The sequence below is a fragment of the Elephantulus edwardii genome, unplaced genomic scaffold (genome assembly GCF_000299155.1).
Source record: "Elephantulus edwardii isolate Elephantulus edwardi_28Jun2011 unplaced genomic scaffold, EleEdw1.0 scaffold00087, whole genome shotgun sequence".
Classification (NCBI taxonomy): domain Eukaryota; kingdom Metazoa; phylum Chordata; class Mammalia; order Macroscelidea; family Macroscelididae; genus Elephantulus; species Elephantulus edwardii.
In genome coordinates, this window is record NW_006399837.1 from 12,337,640 (window position 1) to 12,362,299 (window position 24,660).

The 24,660-nt window shown below is 44.0% G+C and overlaps 1 protein-coding gene across 1 annotated transcript in view; it reads right to left on the reverse strand.

Annotated features, from left to right (window-relative positions):
• Positions 1–1,309: 1,309 nt before the first annotated feature.
• PID1 (phosphotyrosine interaction domain containing 1) overlaps positions 1,310–24,660 on the reverse strand; it is a 158,991-nt gene continuing 135,640 nt past the window's right edge. The window contains exon 2 of the mRNA XM_006890302.1: positions 1,310–1,786. Within this exon, the coding sequence (XP_006890364.1) occupies positions 1,310–1,786 (477 nt within the window). The remainder of the gene's footprint in view (positions 1,787–24,660) is intronic.

Consider the following 24,660-nt stretch of genomic DNA (forward strand, 5'->3'; position numbering starts at 1 on the left):
AAAACATTATCTACTCTCAGCCTTAAATGTATACATTTTTAACGAACACTTTCCATTTTCACTCAAGGTGGGACCCTTTGCACTTAGAACCTTCAAAGATCAGGAGACTCAGGAATTTTAGGCTTTTGTAATGAGAACTTCTCATCAGAAACCATGAAATGGCAATTATGACCCTAAAAGGTCGCCAAATTTAAGAAACTGGGTCAAATTTCCCTTCAGATTAAGATGCACACGACTTATCCTGACATGCTAAGTTTAGGGAATGAATTCCCTATTTAAGTTCAATGTTGAGCAATACAGGAGCAAAGCTTCCCTGGTCATTGCACCTCAGGTTTGGAATGGACTTGACGGGTTCATCAGCCTGGACCATCAGCCCAGCAAATGGAGTAAGTTATCATAAATCAAGGCTGATGGAAGGCTCGCCTGCGTGGAGCAGGTCCACGAGCTCTGGAGCCCATTCATTCTGCTTCCAGAGTTGCTGCTGGGGTTGGTGGTCGAACTGTCCACGTTCTTTGCTTCCCTCTGGGGTCCTGCAGCACACACTGAGCTCTCATCTCGAGAGAGATGTTGGCCGAGGTTGGAGGGGCAAGGAAGACTGAACAGGCAGGAGGAAGGGGTAGTTAGTAGTTGCAAGTCTTCTAAGAAAATAGATGACGTGAATACAATAAAAGGGTCCTACTTGATATACTCATGTAATAAAAGCACTGTCTTTAACTGTGAATGAACTGCCAGCTACATCGGGTTGTTAGTTGTAAAGCTCAGTCATGGCTGTGCTGGTTTCCATGTTGGGGAGACATGCCATGGGAGGAGGGGGCTCTCAGAACCAGATGCAGGATTGCTTTCTACTCTGTGGTCTCCACCTCAGCACCAGCACCTCCCTGCTCCCAGGAGGGATCTCACAGGTGCCTCTACTATTCCCAGCGGGTTTCCTAAGGCAAACTGGAAGAATCCATCAAATGACAGCCACAGAGTGTATGCCTGAGAGGGGTGAAATTCAGCATGGAGATCTCCCACAGGGAGGCCCTGGCAAAGAAGGAAGAGAGAAGGCAGAAGAAGAGGAGAGTTTCGGGCCTTCCCTCCCCATCCACACGCTACCCTCCTCACAGGCACAGCAGCAGCAGATTTCAATGCAATGTAATTACTTTAATGAGACATTTCTTTAGATTTAGAATTGCTCTTCTGAATTTTGAAAGCGTGGGCGGCCAAGAGCGTGGCAGTCTTTTCATCCCAAATTTGATTCACTGATTACTCATGTAGCATCTGGAATTCCTGGCCCATTGCTGCCTCTGCCGAAGCACTGTGAGTTCCCTCAGCCATCGTCGGACTCCAGTTCCGGGGACACCTCTTCGGAGGAGCTGTTCCTGTGGATGCGCCCGTCGCTCTTCATACTGTGGAAAGTCTTCTTGAAGGCTTCCATCATGGTGTGGGCCAGCTTCTTGGCCTCGAGCTTGCTCTCGCACTCCACAGCGTGGCAGTCCATCTGGTACGACAGGTCGTCATTGATCTCCCTGTACACCCAGGCGAAGATGTTGGGGCTCACGGTGTGGTCGGCGGTGCAGTAGGCGATGCGGGCCACCTGGAAGGTATCCATGTGCACGGTGGCCTCGCCCTTGTGGTCCAGGTGATGGAGCCACACCTGGAAGGGCCGGATTTCCAGGACCGCGTTGGCTGGGAAGACGTCTTCTCGGGCTAGTGTGTGCTTCTTCCAGAGCTCAATGACTGGCTTTTCTGTGCAGCCAGACAGAAATTGCATGCCAGTGGTGGGGACTTTGCCCAGATAGGTAACCTGCACAGGAAAGAGAGGAAGAGAAGGGAGCGGTCAACCAGAGGTCCTTCATTCAAATTGAGCAAATTCTACTTTCGTTCTTTTCCATTTAGTGAATCCTGACTCCGAGCAACCTCATAGGACACAGAAAAACTGCCCCGTGGAATCCCCCAGGTTGTAATCATTTTTGTTTTTAAAGAAAATTTTTATTTTATACTGGTTTATTTACAAAATTTGTGTACATTGTTTTCACACCAGGTCTTTCCCATTTCCTTTACCCACCCCTCCCTCTATCCATCAAATTGTGTGAGCCTATGATTAAGCCCTCTGTCCATTCAAGGCTATAATATTTATGAAAATCAGCTGCCACATTTTCTCCCAGGTAACAACAGGTGAGCTCAAACTGCTGACCTTTTGGGTAATAGGCTTTTGTTTTAACCACTGCACCACTAGGATTCTATTAAGTGAGTTGTTGTTGTTGTTATTGTTGTTAGGTACCATCAAGTTGGACCAACCCATAGTTAATCCTCCAGTGGGTTTTCAGAAGGAGTTAATCACATGGGAGGAGAATCGCTCAGCCTTCTCTCACAGAGAAGCTGGCAGCCTCGAACCATGTGCCTTCAGGATTACATGAGTAGAGTCTCAGAATGATTACACAGGGAGCGAGCAACAGCTTTGTTCCTGCTCTGTAAAGAATACATGTTCTCAGAAATTCTACCGGCCCGTCCCCGAAGATCTCCACTGGGAAACTGCATTTAAATTCTTTAAAGAAGAGCTGGATTTCTTTAAAAAAATATATACTTTCTTGAAAATAACTATCCTTTCCCCCATCCTCCTCTTTATCTCAAATTAGAATCATGCTCTTTTACATAAGTTGGTATTTCCTGAAAATCTGAAAGTTACTCAACTTTTATTTCCAATCAAGCATGCATCGAGTTTCATGATAGGCTGGCATCCAAAGAATGACACGCTGGAAGAACAAGGTTCTCATTTAACTGATTTCCTAGACTGATTTTCTTTCCAAATCCCGCAATATTTAATTTCACAGAGGCTGTTTTCACCTCGCGAATGCCAATGATGCAAAAATGGCTCTACAGCATTTTTGGCTTAAAGCGCTGATTTTAAAAAAAGGAAAAAAGCAGAACAACAATGGTCAGTTCTTTTTCAACTGGAAATATTTTGAAGCTGATGAACGAATAATTATGACATTAATAAAGAGAATAATCTCAAGATTACTAGAGTTTAAAACCAGAATACCACTCCATTAAATTGGCTAGAAAGGTCGTACAAAAATGACAACAAAGAAACGTCCAAGTAAACAGAGATCTAGTCTCTTCCCTTCTAAGAAAAAGAACTCCCCACCAGACGCTCTGCTGGAGAAGGAGGGACAGTCTCCTGTACCAGTCAGATCCGTTTTGACAGGAGACACACACACACACAGACACACACACACACACACACACACACAAGAATTCCAAGTGACTAATACAAAGTTTTATAAAAATTTATTGATAACAAGTTTCCATTTATTCATTCACTTCATTAGTTTTACCAAGAGACACTGCCATTATGTTTATGAATACAACTAAAGAAATGGTTCCAGAAATAATTCATAATAGTATGTAATTAGAATGGAAATCAATGCCATGAATATAAACTCTAAGTTTAAGGAGAAAAAGTATTGGGAAATGATCACCTGCTGAAGGACGCTCTGGTGGACTTGTCTCTAGGGAGTTATGCTGTTAATCTGAAGGTGTAATCACTACAGGAGTTCAAATCCATGTGCGGCTCTGCTGGACAACTAACTCCCTCTAATTAAGACTGTCCAGCAACCCACTGGAAGGTCATCTAAGAGATGGTCCCAACATGATGGCAATGAGTTAAGAATGAGAATGGAGAAAGAGCATTTGGTTGAAATTATTTCAAAGCGATGCTTCTGTTTAATGAGATGACACAGTTGTTGTTGTTATGTGCCATCGAATTGCTTGCGACTCATAGCGACTCTATGTATAAGAACCCTAAACCCTGCTCTATCCTGTGCTAACCTCACTGTCTCTGACACACCTACTCCCATTACCCCAGTTTCTGAATTGATCCATCTCGAGGGTCTTCTCTTGCGCTGTCCCTCCACGCTCCCAAATATGATGTCCCTCCCCAAGGACCGGTCTCTCCTTATAACATGTCCAGAGTACGTCAGATGACACTAGTCACAAACAAAACAATAAATTCACAAGTTGAACATGATTGCATTTTTTGTATATAAGTGTTTTGATTTTCAGAAATAAATGCTCTCTCTACAAAGATAATCTCCTAAACAGGACTGACATCGGGGTTGGGGGGAGACTGGGAAAGATGGGTTCAGTAATGTATACTGCATTGGAACAGATGAGGGTGAAAACTGTTTAAAAGGGATATGGGATTAGGTATTTTTGTCATGACAGGAGTCCAGAGCGAAGGCTGCATAGTGGAGTGGACCTGGGGGGAGGGATTGTAAAACGATCAAAGACTTTTTCTTTAACTTTTCCAAGAGGGTAGTGTACTAGGGAGGAGGGTTGGGAGGGGGGAAAGTGCAAACAATTAATGAATTGAAATCCAAGGTCTCTGTAAAATGTCATTGAAATTAATAATAAATGACAAAAAAGAGATAAGCTCCTATTGACAATCACTAGTGTTGTTATCATCCAGTGCAGCGGAAATGCATTGCATCACACTACCGCCTTGCCAGGCTATGAACGGGCCAGCTGGCAAACCCCTTAAAGTAAGCCTCACTCCATGCAAGGTGGCCTGCCTAGCCAGTACCATTTTCAGCAGCTCCCCACAGCTCCTGGACCAAGGTGGCACTTCTTCAATAACTGGCCAGTGGGAGGGGGTTGAGTGATGAGGCGCTGCTCTGAGTGATAAGGGACACAGACTTTAATGACGACACTGCCATAGCAGCCCCTCTACACGCAGCACCAACCCACCACAGGGGCCCTGGGCTCATTCTGGTGTCTCAGAAGGAGTGCTCTGCACCCTCCAGGCCCCACTGAGGACACACTGTAACCTCTTAGCAAAGATCAAGAGTTGTACCTTCTAGAAACAGTCATGCACATCTGCTGGACACAGCACAGGAACAGAGCACTCACTCTCTGGTGGTGTGACCCTTAAGGAGTGGTGAGCTAACCCACATGTGGAACATCTCCGGTGGCTGGAAACCACCAGGGACTCCACGGACAAGGATGGGGAATTCTCTGTGATTAGAGCCTGAAAAATTTCACCAGTGAGCCACCTGTGAGTTGGTTCTAACTTGACAGAAATGAGCTGAGAGTTGAATTGTACAGAAGGAAGCTCTGACGATGTGAGGCGTGGTCAGTTGCACTGATAAAGCCAAAAGCTAGAACTTTCTGGTTGCTTGAATCCAACCTCCTCCCCTGCCATCAAAGCCCTGGAGACCCTACAGAGTCAGCTATGACTCAGGGGCCACGCGTTTGAGGAGTTTCGTTTTATTACACACAGAGGCAAAGAGCCAGGTCACAGAGTGAGGAGGTGAGGAGGAAACGGACCAAAAACCAAGAGGAAAGAAGTCACTGAACATTTTTTCAAGGGACAGGATCATTTCTTTAAATGGAATTGTTTTTTTTCTTTCCACTTTATTTTTATTTTCTATTTATTTGTATAAAAAAATCACACACACTGTGTATCATTCATGTATACTGTGTTTCATACACTTGTACATTCACAGATTCAAACTGTCACTCATGTATACTGCGTTTTCTAAAATCAGTAACTGTTGATCTATGGCTACTACTGTGGTTTGTTTTGTACTGTTGAGTCGGAACCGACCCAGAGCTGACTCTTTATGGGTTTTCAGCAGCACTTACTCACACAGGAGGAGACTGCCCATCCTTCTCCCGTGGAGGAGCTGGTGGCCTCGTGTTGGCTATCAGTAATTAATGGCTTCTATTACACCATCTTTTCAGGTCCCTATTGGATCCTTTCTAATTTCTTCACACACACACACACACACACACACACACACACACCCTCCACTCACCAAATTCTTTTATCCTACTGATTTCCTCCTCTCTCCACTCTCTGCCCCCCTTCCCTTCCTTTTTTTGGATTTTTATCCACATCTTGCTCATTATCCTTATATTCTTACACTAATGGTCTTGTGCAGTATTTGTCTTAATGAGACTAAGTTACTTTACTTAGCATAATACTCTCTAGATTCTCCTATCTAGTGTTTTACAAAATCAATGCTTCTTAGTGCTGCGTAGTATTCCGTCGTGTGAATGTACTGTACTTTTCAATCTATTTCTTTGCGGATGGGCTGTTTTGATTTTCTTGATATTGTGAACAACGTTGCTATGAACATAAGTGTTCAAATCCCTGTTTCTGTCTCAGTTCTATCTTCCTTGGGGTATATTCCCAGCAGTGCAATGGCTGGCTCATGTGGGATTTCTACATTTAGCTTTTTGAGGAAATGCCAAACTGCCTTCCCGAGTGGTTGTACCATCTTACAATCTCACCAGCAGTGCATGAGAGCTCAAATTTCTTCACATCTTCTCCAAAATTTGTTGTTTGCTGTCTTGTTAAATTTTGCTACTTCTACTGGAATGAAATGGTATCTCACTGTAGCTTTGATAAGGCTGAAGTTGAAAGCTCACCTGCACAGTTCACCAGGTGGGAGATTCTAGACAAACTTCTTATCATTTGTGTGTTGCACACACAGTAACGCTACAAGGCAGACCTTGCACAGCATAGGAAAACAGTATGAGAGAGGAAGGGTGCTTGGTAGAGGGAATGATGCTGCCTTGCAAGGACTAGTTTGAGAGAAGGGAACATTCCATTTCAAGCCACCAAGCTCTCAAAAGGCATCCAGGATCCAACAAGTCAAAGTGGTGAAGGAAAGAAAGAAGCATAGAAGACAAGGACTGCCACAGAGTGAGCCCAGCTGCACAGGCAAACATCCCACATGGGCTGGGCTGCTCACAGACCATGGCCTGAGACGGGCCTGTAAAAGGGCCAGAAGACCATGAGTTCTAGATCTAAAATGTCAGACTAACAATGGAAAACAGAGACCCTGGTGGCTGATGTTTAAGCAATCAGATGTTGACCAAAAAGTTAGTGGTTCAAATCCACTCAGCAGCTCCAATGGAAACAAGTCTAGAAACACGCTCCTGTGGAGATCATGGTCAAGGTCCCTGAGGAGCTGTTCCACCCAGTCACGTGGGGTCATTATAACAAGGAATCAACTCAGGGGCACCTAGAAACAACAGTGGTGGAAAACAACAGATGTTGGTAATAATGTGAAGAAAATACAAGTCTCGCCCACTATAAAAAGGAACAGTACTAATTGATGGGTGGGGGTGGTGAGGGAGATGGAAAGAATTTGTTTGAATTTGTATTCAAATTTTATAAATAAACTAGTAGAAATTTTTTTTAAAAAAAGGTATAGTACTGAGAAAAAGAGTTTGGTGGGTCCTCAAGTCAAATATAGAAGCATCATATGTTCTAGCAATCCCATTCATAGGTACACATGTCAAAAGAAATAAAGGTGAGAACACGAAAGAGATACTTGCCCACCACTGTTTACTGCAGCATTAATCACAAGGCTCAGAAAGTGAATACTGCCTACATTCCCATCAACACATGAGTGGGTTAACGCAATTATGATTCATGCACACCATGGAATACTATACAGCCATAAACACAGATGAAGTTCTGATGCCTGCTACAACATGGGTCAGCCTGACAACAATATGCTGAGTGAAAGGAGTCAGTCACAAAAGGACAAATATCATGTAGTACCATTTAAATGAAGTATTGAAACTAGATAAATGCATAGATACCAATGTTTCTTAGCGGTCGCCAGGAGCAGGTGAGAGAGAGAGAAAGACGCAATGCTTATGTGACAGGTTCTGCTAAAGGTGACAGGAAAATATGGGGATGAATAAGGATGATGGTGAAATGATATGAGTAATGTGTACGATGCCACTGAACTCCACATGAAGATTACTGACAAAGCAAGTGTTTTGTTACATAAAGGATTTATCAATGCTTTAGTTTCTCAGGGTTAACGTAACAGAAAGCCACAGGTAGTTTAGAGAAAACTTGTTTTTTCAGGTTGTTGGTGTGTTGTTAAGTGCTGTCAAGTCAACTACAACTCCCTTGCCCTCTGCTCTGCCATCCACATGATTTCCGTCTGCTCAGGTCCATTGCTTGTGGCAGTCACCGTGTCAGCCCGTCCTCTGGAGGGGCTTCCTCTCCTTCACTTACCCTCCCCATTTCCCAGCCTGATGTCCTTCTCTAAGGACTTGGTTCCTCATGAAAATATGACCAAAGTAAGAGAGTCAAAACGCCACCACTCTTGCTTCCAAGGAGCACTCTGATTACACCTCCTTCAAGACACATTGGTTTTTTTGGCAGTCTATGATCTTCTCAATGACTTGCTATGCTTCAGAGAGTTGGACAATGACTAAGGATGACAGAAGAATAGATGCCTTCGAGTTGTGGTGCTGAAGAAGAGTCTTAAACATACCATGGACTGCCAAGAGAACAAATAGGTCTGTCTTGGAGAGGGTGAAGCCAAGCCTCTCCTTGGAGGCTAGGATTTTGAAGCTCTGCCTCACTTTGGACATGTGGCCAGGAGAGATCAGTCCTTGGAGAAGAATATCGTGCACGGAAGGGTGGACGGACAGCACAGGAGAGGGAGACCCTGGATGAGATGGATTGATACAGTAACTGGGGTGATGGAGGTTGCTATGTTGGAATTATTAATGAGACTGGATCAGGACAGGGAAGGGTTCAGAGCTGCTGTACAGAGAGAGGGTCACTATACATCGCAGCTGACTCAATAGCACATAAAAATAACAACGTACTATGACAGGTTTTGGAGTAAGAGTGGCATCCACTTCCTAGATAACGTGCCTCCAGAAACTCTATGAACTTTGATAAATGTTGATAGTTGTAGAGGGGCTTCAAGCCTTTCGTTCATAGGGCTGCTGCTGTGAGTCGTGCTCAACTCAAAGGCAATCAACAATAACAACAACATGGTATATTCAATACTTCTTACCAATACCACAATTCAAAGGCATTAATTCCCTTTCAGTCTTCCTTTACTCATGGTTCAACTGTCAGATGCACAGTAAGCAATTGAAAATAAAATTTTAAAGAGATGAGGACGTTTTCTCACAGTTTGTCATTGTTGTACTTGTTATGTGCCATCGAGTCACCTGCAACTCATAGCAACCCTCTGTACCAGAGCTCTGAACCCTACTCCATTCTGAGCCAACTGACCATCTCTGACATACATGATCCCATTACCCCAGTCACTGAGTGACCCCATTACCCCAGTCACTGTTCCTCTCATTCAGGGTCACTGCGCTGTCCCTCCACCCTCCCCAGCATGATGCCCCTCTCTAAGGACTGGTCCCTCCTGGCCAAAGTATGTCACACGGAGCTTTAGAATCCTCACCTCCAAGTAACAACATGGTTTCAGCCCCTCTAGGATAGACCTGTTTGTTCTCTCAGTAGTCCATGGTATATTCAATACTCTTCTCCAGTTTAGGAGGTTGAAATCCAAACCGAGGATTCCGGCTTTAGTGGAACATTCTTCCTCTGCCCCATTTGGGAGATCCTCCTTCTCTTAGCTTCTAAGAGGCTCATCTTCCAGGACTCTATCAGGCACTGTTATTCACAGGGACTTAAAGGGCCAATTAATTCAGAAGTGAATGGTCATGCCTACTTCCTAGCAGTGTCAGTTTAAAGACAAAGGTGCACCCACAAGTTATGGCATTTACAGTTGTTGCATATGCTTGTGAAAGTGGGACAATGAATAGAGAAGCTTAAAGAATCGATGCTTCTGACTTGTAGTATTGGTGAAGAGCACTGAATATCCCGATGGACTATCAAAAGAACAAACATAACAGCTGGAGGAAGTGCAACCAGACTGCTCCTGAGAGAAAAGGAAGGTAAAGCTTCGTCTCACATACTTTGGACATGTTATCAGAAGAGGCCAGTCCTTTGTAGAGGACATGCTGTTGTTGTTATTGTTGTTGTTAAATGCTGTTGAGTCATAGGTGACTCATAGCGACCCTAAAAATGAAAGACCTGAACTCTTGTATAACTTCCTTCATTTCTCCAAGTTCATAGGGTTCCTGGAGGCAAGCTATTGTGGAAGTGGAGGCCTCCCCTGCTTCCAAGCTTGTTTTAATCAGGGAGCTCCACCAAACATGGTCCACACAGAGGACATAATGCTTAGAAAAGGGAGAGTCAAAGAAGAAGACCTTTAATAAGATGGACTGACAATGTGGCTGTAACAATGGGCCTGAGCACAGCTGAGATTGTGAGGATGGCCCGAGAATGCGACGGAGAGGTTGCTGTGAGCAGGAGGTGACTCCAGGGCGTCCAGCAACAACGCTGGTCTGGGCTCATCAACATAAAGAAAATCCATCCTATTCCCAGACGGTACTACAGCCACACATATTCTTATTGGGGCCATCAAGCGGGTTCCAATTCATAGGAACTGTATGTACTGCAGAAGAAAGCAATGTCTTCTGTGCCGTCCTCATAATCCCCACTGTTTGAGCACATTGTTGCAGCCACTGTCACAATCCATCTGCTTGAGAGTCTTCTCCGGCACTGACCCTCTCCTTCACCAAGCACAAAGTCCTTCTCCAGAGAGTAAGTTCTTCTGATACCATTTCTGACGTTGTTTTCGTTTTCTTCTTTATTATTAATTTTAATGAAAGTTTACAGAGACTTGGGATTTTCAGTCATTCTTGCACTTTTCTCCCTGTTCACCCTGTCCCTCCCAGTTCGCTCTTCTCTTTGAAAAGTAAAAGAAAAAGTCTTTCGTTGTTATACAATCCCCACTGCCAAGTCCATTACACTATGCAGCCTTCGGTCTGGACTCCTGTCATGACAGTGATACCTAATCATATATCCCTTTAAGACAGTTTTCTCCTCATCTGTTTCAGTACAGTACACTTAATTTATCCCATCTTTCTCAGTCTCCCCCCACCCCTGACCGTGATGTCAGTACTGTTTCACAACAGTGGCACTATGTAGTATTTGTCCTTTTGTGACTGAGATATTTCACTCAGCAGAATGTCCTCCAGGTCACCCATTTTGTATAATAATTCATGAGTTCCTTGTTTTTCAATGAAGCATAGTATTCCATTGTGTGAATATACCACAGCTTCTCTATCCATTCGTTTGTTGATGGGCACTTGGGTTGTTTCCAACTCTTTCCTAGTGAAGGAAGTCTTGCCATCTTCTCTTACACAGAATATTCAGGCTTCACTTTTCTCAAAAGAGATTTCCCACCTCCCTTTTTTTCTAGCAGTTCATACTATATTCAATATTTTACAGGTATAGCTAGGGGATAGGATTGTAGAATATGTTTTGAGAGAACACAGTTTGGTCCCTGGCCAGTAGAATAAGAATGCTGCACTTTGAGGGTGGCCCGCAAGCTGAGGAGCAGGGTGACATCTCTATTCTTTAGAGAAAGTCACTGAATGTCTTAGGGTCACCAGAGCGCCTGGATGTGGTCAGGGTCATGGACTCATAAAACTTCCCAAGGCCAAGAAACGAGGTCAGAGAGGACGAACAGCAGGATGACCCAGCCAAGACGCTTAGTAATAGCACAGTCAGGAGGTCAGGGTGGCCTGGGTTAGGCGTGGAGATAGAGGATGCTGAGAGAGAGACAGCTGGGAATGCTTTTACTGAGGAGAAGCTGACAGTCCCTGGCAATAAACCAAGGGTGGGAAACAGCTCAGACAGAGATAATTCAAGCTCCTCTCTGGCCCGACGAGAGCAGCCAGCTGAACAGCTCACTGCCACTGTTGGTGACTGAGGGAAAATAAAGGCCTTTGCTGCAACAGTGCCCACTGTGATCACTCTCACAGAAAAATCACTGGAAAAGACCTTTCCACTCATGGGACTTTAGCACACCTACCCTGTGTCAGTTCTGCTTGCTTTTAAAATACAGCTTTATAATGTTTTATTGGGGTGGTACTCCCATATCATAAAATTAAGAGTCTTTGTAGCGCATAATCGAATTCTTTTTAGGATATTCAAACTATTCTGCAATCACCACCTATACAGGGCTCCAAAATGCCTTTATTGCTCCCAAAGATGACCATGTATCTGTGAGTCACCATTGCCCTGCCTCTGGCCTCTGACAACCACTCACCTGCTTTCTGTGGTCTCCACAGAACAGGTATCTCTACAAACTTACCTATTCTGGAAATTTCCTAGCAATGGACTCTCAGGCCATGTGACTTTTGGTGCCGGGTTTCTTTGACTTTGTATAACGTTCTCAAATTCGACCCACTGTCATGTACATGGGGACTTTATTCTTAAGACACTTTCACTTTTGGAGTTCTTGAATGTGTTCAGTTTCTAACTAAAAGACTAAAGGTCTGAGTCTCCCCGGAGGTACCTCAGAAGGAAGACTTGGTGATTTACTTCTGGAAAAGATCAGTCTTTGAAAACTCTACAGTGAGTGCACAGTTCGGCTCTGGTACATTTGGGATCGCCGTGAGTAAGAGTCAGTCTGAGAGGAATTTGTTGTTGCTGGAGCCATGGAGTCAATAACAATTGATAACGAGCCTGTGGACAAAATATCTGATCCTCAGTCTGCACCGTCCTCTCTGTCCTGCGTAAGCCCAGCATGGTCACTGGGTCAATCTAGCTCATCGAGGGGCTTCCTTTCTTTCCCTGACTCTCCACTTTTCCCAGCATAATATCTCCCTCCAAGGACTAGCTCCTCTTGAAAATATTCCCAAAGGAAGCAAGATGAAATTTTACCACTCTAGTTACACTTCCTTCAAGACCGATCTGGGTTCTTCTGGCATTCTAACCTGCCTTCTCTGCTCTCTACGGACTGCCCTAGTCTGTATTTGTCATATAAATGGAATCACAGGGCTTGGGGCTGGATCATGAGTAATATTTATGTCACACTTTATAGCAAATTGCACTCTGGTTTCTGGTAGCCCATTTAACTCTCTTGACAACCTGGGTTATAATGGAGTATTATTATCATGACCCCATCTTCAAAGATGAGACTCTTAAGTCCATAACAGGAAGTTACCAGATTCACTTACACTATCACCTAACATCTCTAGGACAGTTTATAAACTAGGTGCTGGGATGTCACCAATGCAGATGACTAATGAGAAAGACAGGGCAGTAGGGATAGCTAGAAGGAAACTTGCAGAACTCCTGAACCATTTTGGTATGTGATGAGAGCCATTTACACTGTAGTTTATTTTTTATCAGTCTCATCTTTAGATCCAAAGAGAAATCATGGCTTTATCTGAACACGGTCATGATTTTAACTTCTGAAAACATCATGTTCTTATAACAACAGAAAGGAAGATTCAGAAATGATCTAAAGCTCTTATGTAAAATATAGCACACACATACATTAAAAATATTTTGTTTGCAAACTGAAAAATTATAATGTTTTAATAGCAAGTAAATGTCAATAGTTGTACAGAGGCTTCCGGCCTTTTGTTCACAGGGTTGCTATGACTTGGGCTCAACTCAGTGGAAATCAACAACAATCAATAATAAGAAAAAACGAAACTAAAGAACTGTAGGTTATGTTAAGTGAACTAACTTAGTCTCATAAGGACAAATATTGCCATTAGACCATTATTGAAAACACAGTAGAATTGCTAATAAGATGTGGACAAAAGTCCAAAGAAGGAAGGGGAGGGAGGAGGGGCGAAGGGTGGGGAGGCAGGGACATCACGAGGTCACAGAGTTTAGTGACTAAAGAGAAGGGATGAAGGAATTAGGGAAGATCTATGGAGACCTGAAAAGGCAGGGTGATGGTGAACATGGATCAATGGTGATTTATTTTATAAAACACAATGTACGGGAATGATTGTATGAAACATAATGTTACTAGAGGAATAAGTGAAACACAGTGTAAATAAATAAAACACATTGCATGAAAATGTTGCATGTAAAGCAATATAAATTAAAAAGAGGGTTGTTTTTTTTTTAAAGGGGGGGAATGTAAACCATTTCCTACCAGCATTAATCCGGAACATTCCATTAACTTCTTCAAGCAAAATATTGCTCAGTCTTTCGTGAGTTAAGAGTGGGTTCTGAGACTGTTCCTCCCTGCTGTTATGATAACAAGGATTTGCAATCACACCCAGTGTTTGTTGGGAGCACACACAGTTTATCTGTCCTATGTTGTGTCTGGTCACTGTGACCAGGTGGACAGATACTCCCATCCTAGCCAGTAGGGATCTTGACTGTCAGTGAATGGTCCATTCGTGAGTAAGAGCTCCCTCCACTCCTCACTGGCTGAGAGGCTGGGCATCTGGCCATCCCAGTCTTTGGGTGAGCTCTTGATCAAATCTTCCTTGGGGTGAAAACAAGCTGATCTCCTCAAGACATTCTTGAACAATTTTCATATTACCAGTACCAGCAGATACCAGTTTGATCAACACAAAATATGAGTCCCATGGTCTACCTGATGCCACTGGATGAGCCTTGAAAAGTCGGCTAAACTGAGTTCCTTTGTTTCCTTTACAGTGTCGATAAAGTAGCCTGAGAGCCCATGAAGTTAAACAGATAAAAAGACAGGAGTTCGTGAGCTGGAACTCCTTACAGAAATGTAGACAAAGAATAATATGAATAGGGCTTCTCTGAGAAGGGAAATCAAAATGATAAATCCATGGATCAAGTCAGTTTCCCCAGACTCATCGATAACATGTCATGTCCCAGAGTCCTGACCTGTACTGGTCCACCTTCTCTGATAAAGGCACTTATTCTGGATAGAACAGTTCCTAATGATTCCACCAAGTTCTCCCAGTTTGGCATAAAACCTCATTGTTGACTATACATCACTGAAAACTACTCTTTAGATTGAAGAAAAAAAAAATTAATGTTTTGGCTTAAGCTTAATATACCTCCGGGTTTTGTCATTTAAGGGAAATCAAGAAAACCTTTGGGGAAAACCCCGTATATTCTTACGTACCAAACAGCCCATTAACTGTGTGTGAAACCATGTTATTAGCTGTTATTAAACCATGTTATTAACTTGGTCAATTCCAACTCCTGGTGATGGCATGTGTGCAAAGCTGAACTGCTCCACTGAGTTTTCAAGGCCTTTCAGAAAAAAGTTTTCCAGGCTTTGCGTCTGAAGTACCACTGGGTGAATTTGAAACAAGGTCAAGAAGAATGACTGTCTTTGAATTATGGTCTCAGTGAAGAAGATTGAATAGACTGTGAACTGCCAGATGAATAAATAAGTCTCTCCTGGAAGCAGGGAAACCAGAGCAATCCTTGAGCAAGAATGGTAAGACTTTTCTCTCACATTCTTTGGGCATAGTATCAGGAAGGACTAGTCTTCGGAGAAAGGTCATCATGTGTGGTAAACTAAAGGTGGTTGTTGTTGTTGTTGTGTGCTGTTGAGTCGCTTGTGACTCATAGTGACCCTATGTACAACAGCCCTAAACTTTGCTCTGTCCTGTGCACGGTCTCCGATACACCCATCCTGACTACCCCATCACTGAATCAATCCACCTCATAGAGGGTCTTCTCTCCCTGTGCGGTCCCTTCTTGTCCCAAGCATGATGTCCCTCTCCAAGGACCGGTCCCTCCTCACAACATGTCCAAAGTATGACAGACGAAGCCTCCAGAATCCTTGCCTCCAAGGAGCAGCCTGGCTTAACCCTCTCCAGGATGAATCTGTTTGTTTTCCTAGCAGTCCATGGTATATTCAATACTCTTCTCCAGCACCACAGCCCAAAGGCGTCAATTCTCCTTCTATCCTCCTTGGTCATGGTCCAACTCTCTGACACATAGCAAGTGATTGCAAAGACCATGGCCTGTATAAGATGCACCTTAGTCTCCAGAGAGACACCATTGTTCTTTAGTACTTTGGAGAGGTCCCTAACAGCAGACTTTCCCATGGCAATACATCTTTCAATTTCCTGGCTGCTGTTGCCAAGAGTGTTGTTGACTGTGGAGCCGAGCAAACTGAAGCTGTGAACAATCTCAATCTCTTCACCATCCATCCTGATGCTGCCAATTGGCCCAGTGGTGAGAATCTTTGTCTTCTTGACATTGAGCCTCAATCCATATAGAAGGCTGCAATCCTTGACCTTCTGCAGCAAATGCTTCAGGCCCTCCTCAGTTTCAGCGAGCAGGGTTGTGTCATCTACAAGGAAGACCCTCAAGGGGTTGTTTTACAAAATTACTCACACAATGGGTTCAAACATACAATGACCAATGACCTAGAGGCTGGTGCAAAGGGAAAAGAGTCCAAGCTGTTGCCATGGAGTCAAAACCCACTTGTAGCTGACCCACCCCCAGGGGCTCTCAGGAGATGTAAATCATGTAGGAGGAGCTTGCCTATTAGTTTCCTTTTGAGAAACTGCCCGAGGGGGGCCGCTGTGGGGCCAGCCATGTAGAAGCTCACTGACTAGACTGCCAGGATGAGTCAATGTTCTCTCTGTTATCAAGGAGATGTTATGAGGTGCAGGAGACGCAACGGTTCTTACATCGTGATGGTGAGCACTCCAGTGAGTGCTTCATTCACCCGGCAACCCATGACATGGTCCATATGTTTCACCAACACTGTAATCCAAAGACATCTCTTCTTCTTGATCTTGTACCTCAGAAGCCACTGGGGGACATGTCTCTGGATGGACAGCGTTCTAGCCTCTATGTGCCTCAATAAAATGCAAACTCTAAAATATGAGGTGTTATCCCTGTATCCATAGACGTAACCACATTTTAGGGATTTGCTCTAAATATTCACAGTGAGACAGCTTCTTGCCACAGTCTTCCTCATGTGGGAAACTTTCTCCTTATACCCCCCTGCAGACACATTCCCTCCATAAATGAGAACACAGGTCTCAGTGTGCACAGCTTTCCTGGGAGTTCCCACCAGCGACATACCTAAACCCTGATGTCAGGTCTGCTTAATGAGAATCCTGTTATTGGCCCATCTATGAAAGAAGCAAATGTTCTCTAGATGAATACCTCCCTTCTAAGCTGCATCTACTGGAGACACAACCTTCCAGAGGCATGAAGTTGACAGGAAAGACCCCAGCCCTGATTGGCGTACTCGGCCTCTCTGCAATGGTAGATGTTTTGGAAGCTGTCACGACACAGGTGTCGGAGCAAAGGGTCTTGAAAGATCACGAATGCTCGGTAAATACTCGCCTTGTTGCTGAGGCTTGGGCAAAGAAGGAATTGGGCAAGAAACTGATGTAGAATGAATCATCTGGAGAGAAATAAACAAATAGAGGAAAAAACCTCCGAAATATTCTCCCCATGTGTCATTCAATCACTGATGCTTCCAACACAGACGTTTGCAATATGTAGAAATGGGCTTAGCCCAGCCTTAGCTGAAGCACGAGGAGCTCCACTGCTTGTGCAAATACACGGAGCGTGTGCAGCCAAGGGCCCCGCCTGGCATCTGGGGTGTCAACAGCATCAGACCACGAGAGGCCGCGTCCTTAGAACAGCTTCTTCCAATTCAGGTTTCCAACAACAGTTTTTCATTCATGAATTCCCAGTCTCTGCTCTTTTGTGGCAAAACACAGCTGATGTTTGCCGACACTCGCCTTCTGAGTGACCCACACCATTGGAAGTCTGCATGGAGTTGGTTGTTGTTGTGTTGTTGTGAGGTGTTTTGAGTTGGCACTGACTCATAGCGACATCGTGTACAAGGAGGAATCGCTGCCTGGTGATCACCACTCTCCAGTCACCGTGGTTTCAGGACACTGTTGGAGCCACGGCCTCTGATGACCTTGCGGAGGGTCTTCTCCACTGACCTTCTACTGCACTGAGTGTGATGTCCTCCTCTGGGACTGCTGTTGTTTGCTGGGATGTGCCATTGAGTCGGAACTGACTTACAGGAGACCTTTCCGAAGGTTTCCAGGAGCTGTGAATTGCATGGAATGAGAGTGTCCATCTTTCTCTCACAGTGTAGCTGGTAGATTCAAACTCTGTGCTTTTGGATTGGCAGCACGAATCCATAGTGGTAGGTTTCCCAAGCTCTGGTCCTCTAGGGACTATTGTTGTCACGTGCCGTCAAGCTGAAACAGACTTACAGCTGACCCTCCAGTGGGTTTTCAGACATTTTAAATCACGTTGGAGAAAACAGCTCATCTTTTTCCTACAGAGCAGCTGGTGGATTTGAACCGTGTGCCTCAGGGTTGACAGTGCAATTTCTTACCACTAGGCCATCATAGCTCCCTTCTAAGGACCTGCCTTTCTTAATAACATGTCCAAAGCACATGAGACAAAGCCTTATCATCTTCACCTCCAAGGAGTGTTTGAGACAGATTTCTCCATATTCCACGATGATCAAGAAAGCTTCTTTCGAGTTCTGATATTCCTAACTCTAGACTCAATGGTGGGGCAGAAGGGGTAGTGAGCAAGCCCATCACCACTGAGATGAGGCTCTCTCCCGGCTAATTCACTTATTACACAGAAGAACTTCCCCTACGGTTTCCCCCACCCTCCAATTAGGAGGACCCAGATCCTCAAGCCCAGTTTCAGTCTGGTTTCCTGCAGGGTTATCTTGAGTATGACGCCCCAAGAACAAAGACTCCCTAGAGACCGTGTCTAGTATATGAAAGATTTTGCTGTTCTTTCATTATCTGTAGGAGGCTTCCTTCCCTCAGCTAGCACGAAATAACAAGGCAGAGCCCTGGAAGAAGAAAAAAAACTCAGCAGAAATCCTAAAAGCCTTCAAGCTATAAGGCAGCAAATGAGGAAGAGATGTGGTACTCTCAACTCTGGGCCAAATGCCACGCCAAACTCTTCTCTGACATTAATTTCAGAAGTGGGAGCATTTCTAAAATCAGGAGATTCTGAACCAAGTCTGAATCCAGGCCTTCCCTGCCTCACACAGAGGAAGGGCCAGTGCTCAGATTCTCTAAACGCTGGGATGGGTCCAGGCGTCCTTTACGTAAGACATTCACTATTAGTATATGGACTCGCTCATTCTGACCACACGGCATATTATCTGCTTGAGGTCCTAAAGAAGATACTCAAGGACAAACACCACCTACAGCAAAATCTATTAAGTGGCTGCCAGCAAATAGTAAGGTCCCAGAGATCTAGCGCAGAGGGGAGAGAAGGCAGAAAGAGAGCCCAGGAAGCCGCTCCAGCTTCCTGGTTGTTAACCGCAGCATGAGCTACTAACATTTATCAGTGAGTTCATTTATGCCAGGTCTTGTGTTAAGTGTGTTAATAATATGAATCATTAACCCTCATAAAAAAAATCCTCTAGGCAGGTATTATAATCACGCCAGTTTACAGACAAGACCACCAGCTATCTGTGAGTATTTCTAGGTGGTGGTCTGTGTGTTGCGGGGACGCTAGAAGCTCTGTAACCAGGATTCCACATAACAGCGCAGTCACTTATGGTGGGAAGGATCCAGGGGAGCTTCCAGACTGAGAGAGGTTAGGAAGAAAGGCCTGGCAATTTATTACTATCAATAAAACAGCCAGTGGAAACCATACGGATGACAACAGTCTGATTCCACTGTACATGGAATCACCAGGAGCGGATGACATCAAACAACAAATTGTTTGTTGTACACATGGTTGCTAAGAATTGGAGTCCATCTGATAGCACGGAACAGTGAGCTGGGAAGCAGGTGCTGTTCGAGGCACCAGGATACAGAAGGGAACAAAACTGAGAAAACACTGCCTTTCTGGGCCTCATGAGACATGGCCAATGCTGACCCCTAAGAGTCCCAGTGTAGAGAGGCAAGGCTGGTCTGGTAAAAAAGGCCATTTCTGGGTCTCTGTGAAGGATTCAGTTCTCGTTCAAGGAACTGGAAAAGCAATCTCTTGATTCAGGAGGCTTCTCCCTCACAGATCAGAAGCTGGGGTGGTGACTGCGGCTGGGTGCTACTGAGTAAGTTCCGACACTTCCATGCACTAGCACGGAACACGGCCTCGACCTGCACAATCCTCACAATTCACCAGAGGGGGCTCTGGACCCCTTTGGTATTTTGTCCTCCTGACCTTCCTTCTTTCTGGCCATTTCTTCGTATTTTCACACTGTGTACAAGTCCTAGTTATAGTGACATGGAAACGGACCCAGCACCTTCATCAGGCTTGTTTGGAAAAGGGTTTGGAGTTAGAGAGCTAATCTGCACTTTGCCTGAAACATGTCCAATATATAGCGTAAGGACCGAAATTAGAATGTTAGCTACCATCAAAAGCATTTTCAGATGTCTTCATATTCAGTTGTCATGTCCCTAAAGAGTTAGGAAAAGTACTTTACAAAGCAAGTAATCCCTACTTTAAAGAATAATTCCAAACAGCAAATATAAACATATTCCAGACTGGGCTCAATCAGGGTCCCACGTTGGTCTTGTACCAACATAGCATATATGTGATATGTAAATAAAAGAGATTTAAGTATCTCTTAATGAAGTGACTTGGGCTCAGCTCAGAGGAGACCTAGAGTCCCTGGTTGATGGAGTTCAGGGTCCTGTTCTTCCGGGCCTCGGTTTTCTAATTGTTGCTGTTAGGTGCCATTGGGTCCACTCCAGCTCATGGCAACTCTATGAACAGAGCTGGACTTGGCCCTATCGCGTACCCTCCTTACCAATGTTGATATACTTGAGCCAACTGTCCAAGTCACTATCTCCATCCATCTTGCTGAAGGTCTTACCTCTCTAGCTCTAACCCTCCACCTCTCCCATCCTTACACATCCCAGAAGACTGATGCAAAGCGGATTTTTGTCCAGCATGAATCAACCTTGGATGGCGTTCTGAGGATCTGTTCTTTGGCAGATCCACTTTGCATCCACTAGAGAGAGAGAGCAGGCACAGCTATTTCTATGGATAGACTGGGACTAACCATTACTGTAGCCTGCAAGGCAACTCCTCCATACCTTCTGCCGCCTGTCTGCTTCTTCCAGGTCGGCCTGCCAACCCGAATGGAGTGGGCTGCCTGGTTACTGCACAATGTTTCTGTTATTCCCGGTGGGAATAATGATAGCCTACAGACTTCCAGACTTACTGTTCTTATTAGTAGTATTTCAATGGTAGCAACCAAGCAGGCAGGAGGATGTTGATTTTCCAAAGTGTATATTCCTTTGAAGCACGTATATGCATATGCATTTGTTTACTGATATTTTTTTATTTCAGCAAATATTTTAAGGTCATAAACACAGAATAGGTTTCACTACTAGCTCTTTCCATGAGGAGTTACCCTGGTAACATACAGGTTGCAGTTCTCTGGTTAGAATCCACCAGAGACTCTGCAAGACAAAGATGGGAAATCTCTTCCCAGCTGGATTACAGTCTTGGAAACCCAACGGGGAGTCAGCTACAAGTGGGTTCCAATTCAAAGGCTTAGAGCAGGAAGGAAAAGGAACGTTGATGAGATCTATAAGAACAGCAATATAAACTTTACTAGGAGATACTTTTTCTTTTTAATTATATAAATGTGTACCTCAGGGGATAGAAAGTAAATTTACTAAGACCCCCATGTCCAGAATAATTAGGTGCTATTTTTGAAACTCTAACAAAGGGGGCAAAATTGTGTCAGCTGTTAAATTCTGCATGCATCTCACAACTGGGCATTTGGATGACAGATTCATTCCTGCTATTCTTATTATAACTTAAATTTCAACGACGCAGCACGATTTGAGATTTTTGTTTCACATCTCGTGCTTACTGAGCTGCCCCAGTGTGCAATTTGCCCTGTCAACTGGCTCTTGGATATATGAAACTTGGAAATATTGTCACTGTCACTGATAAAGACAGAAGTAATTTATCTGGAAGGCACTGAAGTGTGCCCCTGAAAGACAAAGTCACTTAATAAAAATGACACCACACTCAAACCTCCATTCTCTCGGCTGGTCCCTTCTGGTAAGTTAGCCTAAGGAGGGGTTCCATTTGGTAGTTCCACCCAGTGGCACAAGAACAATTTATTTCTTGACAAGACTGATGTCTCTCCTTCTGCTTCCTTATCAGTCGAGTATTCGGAGAAGGGGCAGGAATTCAGCAGAACTCACTATTCCCTGAAAGGCTCACAGTGAAAACTCTCTAAATAACAAGTCAATAGGCGCACATCGCTTGAGAGTTTCCTGACAAATGGATATAAGAGACATCGTGGCAGGTGAAAAAAAAAAAGTCACCAATTTTAGGTCTTGTAGCACTTAATCACTTCATGTCCTGTGAGACACAACCCGTTAGGGCTGGACCATCGGTGGTACTGAACATTTAAAGTGAATAAAGTTGAGACAATGTTGGGTTGCAGGTAATAAAACAAACATACGACTGTCTCGACTACAAGTTGAGAGCTCTTCCAGTCTTACAAACTGAGTTTTGGGAGCAAGACAAGATAAGGTGCATTGACGTTAACCCTTTGGATATTCAGCTTTTATACAGAAATGGGAGTTAAGACTTCCAGGGAACATCTGGATATAGAAAGTTATCCATGAATTAAACAATTCCCTGATGGTTGCCAAATTATAATACTACCCCTCCAAAAATGAAAAGCTGTGCATATGAAATGTTATTGGGAGGCAGAGAAGATCCAACCAAATGGCTGTAGCTTTTTAACCACAAAAAGCTCATCATGGGAGACACATAAAAGAAGGCTGGGGGTCTCGAAGCAATCTGTGTCAAGATAGACGAGTGTGTGGTCACATAGCTGAGGCGAGGCAGGACAGAGGCTGTGAAGGCAGCTGGCCTGAAACGGCATTATACCTCCAATCACGCAGCACCAGGAAAACCAAGAACTTTCTCTCTGCCCAGGCAGACAGTGTTGTGTCTGAATTCAGACACCGTATTATTCACTTGGGAGAAGCTGACATCTACGAAATGAGTTTTTAAAGGGGTGAATTAATAAATCAGAATAGGAAGGACACAGAAGACGCACGATTGATGCGAAGAGCTTGGCAGAGCTTAGCGTCTGGCTCTGTCTTCTCAAATATGCATCAACTAGAGCTTCCCTGTGCCCTAAAAGGTCCTTGACAGGAGATTTGCCTAATGAAACACATCTCTTGATGTCCTGCCTGCTGCTACCACAGGTTATAAGACATGCAGGCGTAGCCCAAGGTAGTACAAATGTTCAGTATGTTTGGACGCTAACCCAACGCTTGGAAGTTGTAACCAACTTGCAAATGCCTTGAAAGACCTGATGACTGGTCTCCAAAAAATCCACCACAGAAAACCATGGTGACCACAGTCCTACTCTAATAAATATGGAATTGCATAAGCCAGGATTGATTTGCAGCATTTAGATATTTGATAAACACATATCTGATATGTGATTTACTGGCTCTGAGAACCTCCTGCGGGGGGGGGCCGCTATGGGTCAGTTCCAACTTGATAGTACACAACATGTCCTTATTATTTGCAAGTAAATTTGGTGAGACCATATTCTAAATATTCATTTACATCATATACTTAATATATGTTGGGTTGCTAATTTAACGGTTACAGGTTTGAATCCACCAGCAGCTCTGAGGTAGACAGATAAGCCATCTCATCGTTCTATTTTTTTACATTTTCTAGTGCTATAAACTGCCCTGGTGCACAACTGAAAAACACAAACAAAAGCTGTAGATGAGATAACATCATTGCATCAAAGTAAATTTCCTGATCTTGACTGAAGCTCAACATCAAGAAGACAAAGATTCTCACCACTGGGCCAAAAGAGATGGATGCTGTTAGCAATTACAGCTTGCTCGGCTCTACAATCAACATTCTTAACACCAACAGTCAGGAAATCAAAGGACAAATTGCACTGGGAAAATCTGCTGCTATGGACCTCTCCAGAGTGCTGAAGAGCAATACTGTCAGTCTAGATACAAAGGTGCGCCTAATCCAGGCCATGATCTTCTCAATTACTTGTTAAGCTTCGGAGTTGGACAGTGACTAAGGACGACAGAAGAAGAATAGATGCCTTCTTCAAGGTGTGGTTCTGGAGAAGAGTCTTGAATATACCATGGATTGCCAAGAAAACAAATAGGCCTGTCTTGGAGAGAGTGAAACCAAGTCTCTCCTTGGAGGCTAGGATTTTGAAGCTCTTTAACACATACTTTAGGCACGTGGCCAGGAGAGACCGGTCCTTGCAGAAGGACATCATGCTCGGAAGGGTGGATGGACAGTGCAGGAGAGGGAGACCCCAGATGAGATAGATTGATACAGTAACTGGGGCGATGGAGGTTGATACGTCAGAATTAGTGAGACTGGCTCAGGACAGGGAAGAGTTCAGAGCTGCTGTACATAGGTTTACTGTACATGGCAAGTGACTAAATGGTACATAGCATATGATGACAGGTTTGGGAGCATTATGGTATCCACTTCCTAAATAACATTCCTCCGGAAAATCTATGAACTTTGATAAATGTCAACAGTTAGAGAGGGGCTTCAGGCCTTTTGTTCATAGGGTTGCTGTGAGTCCTGACTGACTCAAAGGCAATCAACAACAACAACAACAACAACAACAATCATAAGTACTATCTGATAGAATATCCTTGCTAAAGCACAGGAGTATCACGTCTGCAAATCACTCTCAAACAATTAAGAAAAAATTTAATAGTGTGTATGAGGGTGAGCTCCATGAGATGTATTCATTCAAGAGCCTCTTTTGGGCCAAAATCTTTCCCTCGATGCTGCCTCGTTACATTCATTTTAGTGACTCAACTCTAACTGTCCTGGCACACCTATGCCCTCAACTCTAAGTGGAAAAATGTGACAGGTAAATTATTTCCCATATGCCAAGGTACTAGTTCTGATGAAATAACAGCTTTGGCAATAAAATCTGTAATCACCCAAGAGCTTTCAAAGTCATATTTTATTCTTTGTTTACAAAGCGGAGGACCTATATCACGTGAAAGCCATGTTTAATGTCTACCTTCAGCAATTCTGGTATTCTTAGTTAACAG